This window comes from Aplidium turbinatum, chromosome 2 (genome assembly GCF_918807975.1).
Source record: "Aplidium turbinatum chromosome 2, kaAplTurb1.1, whole genome shotgun sequence".
NCBI lineage: Eukaryota > Metazoa > Chordata > Ascidiacea > Aplousobranchia > Polyclinidae > Aplidium > Aplidium turbinatum.
The window spans coordinates 19,304,005-19,314,196 of NC_137473.1; the positions used below are offsets into that span (position 1 = coordinate 19,304,005).

At 38.9% G+C, this 10,192-nt stretch overlaps 1 protein-coding gene across 3 annotated transcripts in view; it reads right to left on the reverse strand.

The window, feature by feature from the left end:
* LOC145764613 (heterogeneous nuclear ribonucleoprotein K-like) overlaps nt 1-9,542 on the reverse strand; it is a 37,699-nt gene extending 28,157 nt beyond the window's left edge. Inside the window, exon 1 of one of the 3 annotated variants that reach the window (XM_082576244.1) lies at nt 9,368-9,542. In XM_082576244.1, coding sequence (XP_082432370.1) covers nt 9,368-9,527 — 160 coding nt within the window. In that variant the 5' untranslated portion in view covers nt 9,528-9,542. Of the gene's footprint in view, nt 1-4,208; nt 4,382-9,367 lie in introns of those variants that run through there. The other 2 variants (XM_082576246.1, XM_082576245.1) reach the window with 2 other exon arrangements.
* Between the last annotated feature and the right edge of the window lie 650 nt (nt 9,543-10,192).

The window sequence follows — 10,192 nt, forward strand, 5'->3', positions numbered from 1 at the left end:
CTAGCATGGAAGCCACACTGTTGTGGCCAGCGAGCCGCAACAGCTCGCTGCACCAGTGAGTGCTCAGCCCCGCGCCGACAGCCCAGGCGCAACAAGACCATTTATTGATCAGCCCAGCGAGGACCCGCAGTCCCACCGCCCCCACCCCGAGTCCACCCACTCCGCCATGACATTGCCCAAGCCCGGCGAGTCCACCACAACAAAAGGTGGAAACCAAATCACAAACTGACAGAACCAGCCCACCAAAAACAACCAAGCCACATGGCTCCCTCAAACGCCCAGCAACGCAAAAACGATGCAAAATTATACATTTCTGCAACCTGGGTAGTATTGGCTTGGTTTTATCCTCTGCTGAGAGTAAAAAAGAAACACAAATGATAAATATTGAAGAAATTGAGTCTCCTTCACAACTTAAGAATCAAACAACGCAAAACTGCTGAAACAAAACGTTTTGTTTGAGTGAAAGAATCACTGTAAGCAAACAATGCCAAAAGGTGCGCGCATGAAGTCATGGGAGTGTGAGGTATCAAAAATTTGAACAGGCTGTTATTTTTCTACATCAATGTGACGTTAGTTACTACTTTAAAAAATCTATATCTTTGCTTCTGCAGAAAATCCGCAGCAAACGCCTTTTTTTACATGTTTAGTATCGGCCACAGTATCGGCCAAATTTTGCCGATACCGATACTCAAAAACTGGCCGATATCACCGATACCGATATATCGGTACATCTCTAATTTTTATATCTTTAATATGATACAAAACTTGGAAAACATACACATAACATCTAAAATAACTCAGTGTTGTAAGGGAACTAAAAATAAAAACTATCATATATTTTTGATTGCAATATATATAATTATATTAAGTCTATCAGCTCAGCTTCATTAATTTTTTTCTTGGTATTAAACAACACAGGAAACAAACATTGCGTCCATTCAAACGCAGAACTTTGTTTAGGACGTTTAGGAAGTTAAATTGGGACATAAAAACTTTTCAACTTACTGATATATGATATATATTGGATTAAATAATAAGTTATAATTTGAGATGAAAAAATTGCTTTTAGGTAACATTTTTTTTTTCTACTAACAACTAACTTAATTGCTATTCTCGACTAGCTTCTGTTACTCTCTTTGTTACTGCTTTTTGTCTATTCTCCCTTCAATAGCAAAGTAAAATTTCCATCCTTGTTTAACGATTGAAAATTAACAGATATACAACATTGGTAAAAACATTGAAAAGTATGATCAAACCAATTGCTGCACCTCTTTTCGAATTTATAATCACATCCACACAGTTATAATATGCTGCATGGAGATATGCTTGAGGGCAATATTGTTGGCACTGAAGACTTTACAATAAAAACAGAAATTTGATGTTCAATTGTTCATGGGTACAGTACTTGGAATTTTCCGGAATGGCCTGTTTCGGTGAGTCCGATTTCCTATTCGGTGATTTTTTGAATTTTTTTTTAAATATCGGGTACCGTAGCCTAATTATCATTGCCGTTTTAGGGTTAGGGGTTAAGAGTTAGGAACTCACCGAATCGAACTCACCGAATAGTAGCACACCCGGAATTTTCACCCAATTAGCCAGTGGATAACAAAGTTTTTGGGATAAAGTTAAATATAGTGACAACAATTTTTTTTACTAAATTAGAGGCTATCAGTTTCAAACCACTCAAGAACATGAGGCTGTGGTTTTGCAAAACACTTTATATTCTGCTAAAATACGAGCAGCTGCCTCAACAAATTTGTGTTGTTTCCAGCTGTATGTTGTGCTACATTTGTAACTGTGCTGATATTGCAAAAGTGCAAAACATAATCATTCTTGTTTTATTTGATGTTTTTCTGCAAAATGGTACTGTATTATACAAGCAAATTCTTAGCTTTTTAATTGTCTAAGACTTTTTGTCCACGAAATTGCATCCGATTTTCACCACACAAGTATATAAGTATGCTTGAGTTTTTTAAATGCACAAATCTTGTTATAAAAGCGGCAAGCTCGAGTCGAGCACGCATTCCACACAAAATTTATGCTTGACATGTCTTCTGGAAAAAGGATAGTCTACTTTATCAATTATCACATAGTTGCAGTCAGGGTTAGATTTACCTTTTTTATAATGTAAAACTATGATGAGATGACTTATTACTTTTCTGGACAACTGCCTTGGCCAGGCCCGGAATGGCCGGTTTCGACTAGACCGATTTGGTTAGTTCCCTATTTGGCTACAGTTTTGAATTGTATTTTATTTCACAATATCGTTTCTTTTGCATTCCGACAAAAAAAAATAAATTGAAATGAAATTTAGCGCAAAATGTTTGAACTATTAAGTTGAAATGTTTGCTCACATAAAACTGTCATGTATCCTACGTCACAATCTGTATGCAAACTTAGAATCCTCAACTATTACAAAAATTCCAAATCCAACGACGCCTTCTGTTTATTTAGAGAACGTTGTATTTTATTCCACAATACCGTTTATTTTACAGTTGAAATTATCGAAGCTTTAGATGAGTGGGGTTTAGACCTAACCACTGAGATCTTAAAACTAAAAAGCGAATTAAATTTATTTTTGACCTATTAATGTTTGCTCAGATAAAATTGACATGTATTCTGCGTTGCCGTCTGCATGCAAACTTAGAATATATTAGAATCCTATTAGAATAGGTCAAACATTTTTCGCTAAATTTCATTTCAATTTATTTTTCTTTGTCGGAATGCAAAAGAAACGATATTGTGGAATAAAATACAAAATTCTCTAAATAAACAGAAGGCGTCGTTAAATTAATTATCGTTGGATTTTAAAAAAATTGCCAAATAGGGAACTAGCCGAAAAAGACTGTAGCCGAATAGGGAACTAGCCGAATCGGACTAGCCGGCCAGGCCACGCATAGGATCTAGAAAATGTTAATACGGTGTACTGTAGTACTAACATTTTCTAGATGCGCGCTATAGGGATGGGCAAAATAGAATACCGAATATAGAATAACCGGTTGTAAAGCCTAACCGGTTTCAAAATGCATATAAAATAGGATAATTAAAAACGCTTTAACGATCGACTTTGTACTACTCCGTTCGGTCGCAACGAATTCGCTACAGCAAAAGTAGAATTGTTTATCGATTTAGTGCAATGCGGCGTACGAAAAACGCATGAGTTTTGTTGTTCGCATTAAAGAGATCTTTCTTGTTAAGTGCTTTGTTGTCCTCACAGTCTTGCTGAAGTATGTATGGGTAGTTGGCTTTGTCTTAGCTTTTACTATGCCAGTACAGTGACATGGACGACTTGTTGAGCTGTGGGATTGAAGATGCTACATGCAGTAGTGAAGACAAATCAGCAAATTTGGCTTCCCCACCTTCAGAAATACCCTAGATACCTATCTCACGTTGTTGAAAGCATCCACTACATCTGTTGAAAACACCCTTGTTTGGTGGAAAGCAAACAAAAACCAATTTTCTTGTTTATATCATTTAGTTTCAAAATATTTTTGTATACCTTCCACGTCTGCTTCTTCAGAAAGATGTTTTTTAAGTGCAGGTTTAACTGCCACCAAGTTGAGATCCCGTTTGACTGGTGAACATTTAGAAAGCCTAAATTTGTGACACAGCAATAAGCGATTTTCGTGATGTTTATTGTTTTTATAATCTCACAAAAATCATTAAAACATATCGATGGTAATTACTGTCAATTATTCTAGAATAGATATCTGTATTCTATATTCGGTTTCAGTATTCTAGAATAGCTAATTATTCTCTTTTGCCCATTCCTAGCGAGCTAGAAATTATATTCTCGCAACAATTATTGTTCGTGCTATGCAATGACATCAGGGTTAAAAATATTTAAAGTATTCAACCTATTTCCTCCTCAAAACACTTAGTCCCCCAATTGCGGGGACGAAATTGGGGTACAAAGTGCTTAGGAGATGAAATAGGTTACATCCGATATGCTCAATGAATATACAAAGTAGAATTCGTGTCGGGAGATGTCTCTCTCCGTGTCAACCACGATCAATTGTCTCATGTCCAATTCGCTGTACCAGAATGTCATGTACGGTGCCTTGGTATATGTGTGTCGATCTGTGTAACAAACCCTTTTTGTAGAATATCACAAACTTTTTAGCATACTTATCACAATTTAGACTTTCCAGTTAAATAAATTTACTGGTCTAAGCTAAAAATCAGTTTCATATAAAACTTATTTGCACCATTACTTTTCTCTGCCATCACTTTTCTTGTGCCTTTTTAAATCCAAATGAGATGTATTTCCAGCTTGGGTGGGTGCTGTGTATCACAATTGATAAACTAGTTTAAAGGCTCTAATTTAAAAAAATTATTAGAAATTCCAAGTATATATATATATACAATTTATTTTAATCTTAAATCTGTCAAATAAATGATTAAAAAATCGTATTATTCTATAAATCAACTTTGTACTGTACGGTACCTCGTTACTGGATCTTGCCTTGCATTTTAAGATACAATTGAAAAATACAGTTTACAGCCTGCTAGAGGAACTGATTAGAGTGGCCAGTTCTTTGATGGCCATGCCATCAACACATTGGTTTATAGAAACTTTATCCATCCAAGCTATTAGCCTATACTTAAGTCAAAATGAGTGACTTTTTTTTCAACACCTAGCTCAAGCAGGGAGGCAGGTCAGGTGGGATGGCACAAGAGATAAGGCACTTGCTTTCCTATAGCATGCTTAGTATTTATGGAAAAAATGGTATATAACAGGGGTGTGCATTGTGCAACCTTTATTACAGGAGGGCCAGATATAAATATCTGGTTGAAGCCGCAGGCCGCACATTTATTTAAAATATGCTTTCTAGTAGTTGCAGGCATAAAAAAGTAGTTTTTTTGTTATTCCTGTTATTTTTATGACATTATTAGGGGATAACTTCTTCCAAAAATAATATATTAACACGCATAAACTCTTTTCTGAAGAAAACTGCTATTCAAATTTATTGTCACACGGTCTGTAAACGAGTTCAGTGAGAAAATTACAGCTGGCTTCTTTTCCCGACGACTTTTTCCAAATTTACTTTAATAGAAGTGCTCGCAATTTGAAGTCCATTTTTCAAGTGTTTGTCTGTCTGAACCGATCAATATTGAGATTTTACGGCGCCCATTTAAAAAAAAAATTGTTCGCACAAGTACGTTGAGCCAAAACGAGCCATTTTTGAAGCCATGATTTTTTTCAGATGTGGAAAGTCATCTTGGTTGAGATGTTTTCGGTAAAAATTGCCAAGATTCATTTCTAAATACTTTGTTTCAAATCCGTTTTCTCTTAAAGATCAATCAATTCAAGTTGGCAGAGGTGGGCACCCGCTACTTTTAAAGTAGCGCGCTACCCGCTACTTGGGCCAAAGTAGCGCGCGCTACCGCTACCAATTTACAAAAGTAGCGCGCTACCCGCTACTCGGGCCAAAGTAGCGCGCGCTACCGCTACTTCTTCCGCTACTTTTGTCTAAAATGACACTAGGAAACACTCAAGTTCCTAGTGACGCAAAAAAGACTTTGAAAACGAATGTTATCATTCGTTTACACTGTCATTTTAACGTCGTTATGGAAAACACATTCTAAGGGAAATTTATTGTTACGCATCTATCTTTCAAAAACACAAGCATTTTAAAACGAGAGGCATTAAGTCCGGCCCGCTTTCGCTTAAGCACATCTTTTCCAACAGAGAAAAGTCTCTCCACCGCAGCACTGGAAGGAATGGGGGTGTTGTATTTAATGAACAGATGTTTTAACTAGGTATTCGAAAAGCTCAAGGACTTGCTCTTGTCCAAAAAAAAGGCGTCCACAATTGTTGCTTCCTTCTGCACCGACGTTTCACGGGATGGCGCAAACACTCCAAAAAATACATCCTCGGAGTCTTGACTGGTGTTGGTGTCACTCTTCTCGATATCAACCTGGCTTGATGTCTCCCGCAAGCGCAAAAGTCGAATTACATCTGTCTTGACTTTTTCTCGCAGTGCGTCAGCATCATCCGTGGAAACGTAGTGCAGAAATTGTAGCCACGACGTCTTGAAGGAGGGATGATGCGACATGATGCCATAACGCATTTCATGTTGTTGAAGCACTTGTTGAATCGTTTCTTCACCTCTTCAAGGACTTTCACTTTCAACTCCTCACAGGTCACAAGATCACTGATCTCGGTCAACTTCTTCGTGCAAATTGTGATGGTTGGAAGCAAGACTCCGTATATAATATGCCTTGGACTCGCCCTGGAGAATGCCTAAAACCTGGCAGATAGGCTTCATCACACGGAGATATTCGTAGAAGAAGTTGACGTCAGCTAGAAAAGACCGAAACTTTGCAGCCAAGCCGATTAGATAGCTGCTTGACCACGCCAGTATTGCAAAAAAAACAAGCATTTTTTTTCAAGTTAAATTAAAAAGTAGCGGTAGCGGGAGTGCGACTGAAAAAAAATAGCGCTTCTTCCGCTACCGCTACTTTGGAGTAAAAATAGCGCCGCTACTGCAGCCGCTACTCCAACTAAAAAGTAGCGCCGCTACCGCTACTTTTACCAAAAAAGTAGCGCCGCTAGTAGCGCCGCTACAAAAGTAGCGCGCTACTGCCCACCTCTGCAAGTTGGATATCAGCTGGTGCTTTGTCCATGTCTATGTTGAATGGCTAAGAGAATACATCAAACAAATGTTCATGAGATTTGAAGTCCTTGAAACGAGCCAAAAAATTATGCAATAATTTTTCAAGTTGGTCTGCAAATTCAGTTTTCTTCTCAAGACGCATTCCATTGTCTTTTAAAGTTGGAAAATGGATAAGGTTTTCTGTCTGTATGTGGGCTTTCCAAAGTCGTAATTTGTTCATAAAACCTTTTATGTGACCATTCATTTTATTCGCATACTGATTTTTTTCGCTGCAATCTTGTATTGAGATCATTCAGGTGCGTAGTTATATCAGCTAAGAAAGCTAGATCGCATATCTCACTTTTGTCTTCCATTTCAGTTATTGGGCGCCCTTTAAGTTTCAAAAATTCAAGACTTCTTTCTGCAGTTCGTAATATTGTCGCAACATGCAGCCCTTGCTTAAGCAACGCACCTCGGAAAAGTAGCCTACAGTAGATCTTGTTTATCATCCAGAAACTTTGAAACTGTCGATGGTTGAGCCCTCGTGCTGGAATGAAATTTACTGCCTTAACAACCGAGATCAAGGCGTATTTGAACTTCAAGGATTTTGCGCACAGGTTTTGCTGGTGAATGATACAATGAAAAATTGTGATGTCATCATCGATTTTTCTCTCCCTCCGCACGGCAGACTTCAAGACACTTATGAATCCTCAATGTCAGTTCCGGACATGGATCGAGCACCATCAGTTGCGATTCCGCATAAGCTGGACAAGTCCAGTTTGAACTTGTCAAAAGCATCAATTACTTCAGTAAAAATGTCACCCCAGTTGTCGTGCCCTTCATTGACTGTAGTGACAGAAGCTTTTCCATTTCGTTCAAGTTTTTGTCCACTCCTTCTACAAATATGGCCAAATGTGTTGTGTCTCCGTCTGGTCCGTACTTTCATCGATCGCAAAACTCCATGAAACAAAGTTCTTCACCTTATCCCTGAGAGTGTCACTAATATCACAAGCAAGATCATCGATACACGTCGCTATCATCTACCATGACAGACTTATTTTCTCGAACTCACTCTTCATTTTAGTGCACATTTCTTCTGCGACATCGATAAAACACTGCTTCACAAAATTACCGTCAGAATAAAGTTTCTTAGTTCAGCTATTCTCTGTGTAATTCTGTGCCTCCGATCTACTGACGTTCCAAATAATTTAATACAATCGAATTAGCGGTGGCCGGTGGGAGATTTCTAAAATGGTTAACAGAAGGTGCGAAATGTACAATAACCAATAACCCACTCTACAATGAATTGTTCGCACGTACCAGGCTAAACTAAATTATAAACATGTTTCGCGGGCCGCACACAATTCAAAATTGGCACATCTTGGCGGGCCGCACAATTTTTCTTTGCGGGCCACATTTGGCCCGCGGGCCGCACGTTGCACACCCCTGGTATATACAGTCAAAGGTTAAAAACTGCATGAGGCTATTCACCAGGCATTTAGTTAAATAATACAATATACGTTCTTCTGGTGTAAATTAAGCTGAAATATCACAAGATGTAAAAGGTGATAATCTGCTTTTTTGCGATGTTTCGTCAGTCAGACACGCCTGGCTTTTTCCGAGGGGTAGATCAAGTAATAACTACCCCTCTCATATGGCAAAACACAGAACTATGTTGCTGTAAATCAACTAAACATGCAAAATGAAATTCAACTTCCAAACCTTAGCCAAAGGGTATTAGATGGAGAGGGAATGCCGGAGGAGTGGAAGCATAGTATTGTTGTTCCACTGTTCAAGAGAAAAGATGACGTGAGAAGTTGCAGTGCATATAGAGGTGTAAAACTACTAGAGCAGGGGTTCTTAAACTTTTTGAGCCGCGCCCCCCTTTGACGTGCCATCCAAACTTGCGCCCCACCAAACTACAAAATTAGAAAACATTAAAGTGTAATGACTACAGGAATTTATATTTAGCTTTCATCAATGTGAGGGATGTAATTGTTTTTCTGAAACCAAAAGTTTAATTCGAGGCTTTGTAGCTGATAAGGCCTCAGATCGGCTTCACAATCAATAAGTTTGTTTCGAAGTTTTGTTTTTATGTTCAAAAGTGTAGAAAAGCCACTTTCGTACAGATAAGTGGACGAAAACGGAAGAAGTGTGCTTATCGCCACGCTACCCACTCCCTTGTATATGTGCAAATATTTAACCCAAAAATCAGTTAGTGGCATTGCTTCATAATCGTCTTTTGCAGTGGAGTTACACTTTATTTCCAAGAATTCCTTTTGCAAACCATCGGGAAGAATGTCTTCGTTAACACGAAAGGGATTTCTTGTCATCTTCCATTTTGGAAGTCGGTGTCACTCAAGTCTGGGAAATAGCGTTCGAATTCTTGTTTTAAAAGGTGAAGGTGAGCCTCCACTTCAGCCTTAAGCTCACCTTCCAGTTCAAGTTGCTTTTTGTCAAGTGCAGTACGGTATCTACAGTAGGTTGGGAAATGAAGCTGCAGTTCCTATTTGTATTCGGCGGTGCCACAACCCCATCTTTGCCACAAATGCTCGAATGGAATCATAGCTATTAATCCGGTTAGTATTTCTGCCCTGCAAGAGCAGATTTATGTTATTGAGGGCCTCGAAAATGTCCACGAGGTAGGCTATGCCAACTCCAGCTGAAACTTCTCTGATGAAAATGGCAGAAGGAAATCTTGCTTCCCATGAGCTTCCAAAAATAGCATCAGTTTATCTCTCACTTCATACACGCGGCTAACATATTACCTTTCGATAACGAACGAACAGATGTATGGAAGAGGAGAGTCTCATGGTTCGAATCCATGTCCTTGCACAGCTTGGTAAACAGTCTCGTATTGACAGCACTGGTTTTGACGAAGTTGACGGCTCGTATGATTACTGAAAGCTCTGGTAAGACTACAACCATGGCAAGACTACAACCTACCGGCACTAGACTAAATTAAACTATTTCATTACGACCCCAAAATTTCATTACGCGACGTTTAGTCACATAGTTTGACATCGCTCGCGCCTCCCTTGTGAACCTTTCGCGCCCCCTAAGGGGGGCACGCCCCCCAGTTTAAGAACCGCTGTACTAGAGCATGGAATGAAAATTGTGGAGCGAATACTAGAAGAGGTTGAGAACATTGGTGAAATTAAATGATATGCAGTTTGGATTTATGCCAGGAAAAGGTACAGTGGATGTTTATATTGAGAAGAATGCAGGAGGAATACCGAGAGAAGCAGAGAAAACTATATATGTGTTTCGTCGACTTAGAAAAGGCATTTGACAGAGTATCAAGGAAAGTGATGGAATGGGCAATGAGGAAAAGAGGTATACCGGAGGTATTAGTGAGAGCTGTGATGTCTATGTATGAGGATGCAAGAACAAAAGTGAGAGTTGGATCAAATTATTCAAACGAGTTTTCTGTGAAGGTTGGTGTACACCAGGGATCAGTTTTGTCACCTCTGATATTTGCTATTGTGGTTGACGTTGTAACTGAAGGAGTGAGGGAGGGCTTATTGAGTGAAATTTTGTATGCAGACGACCTGGTCTTGACAAGTAATAGTATGGAGGGAATGGAGAGAAAG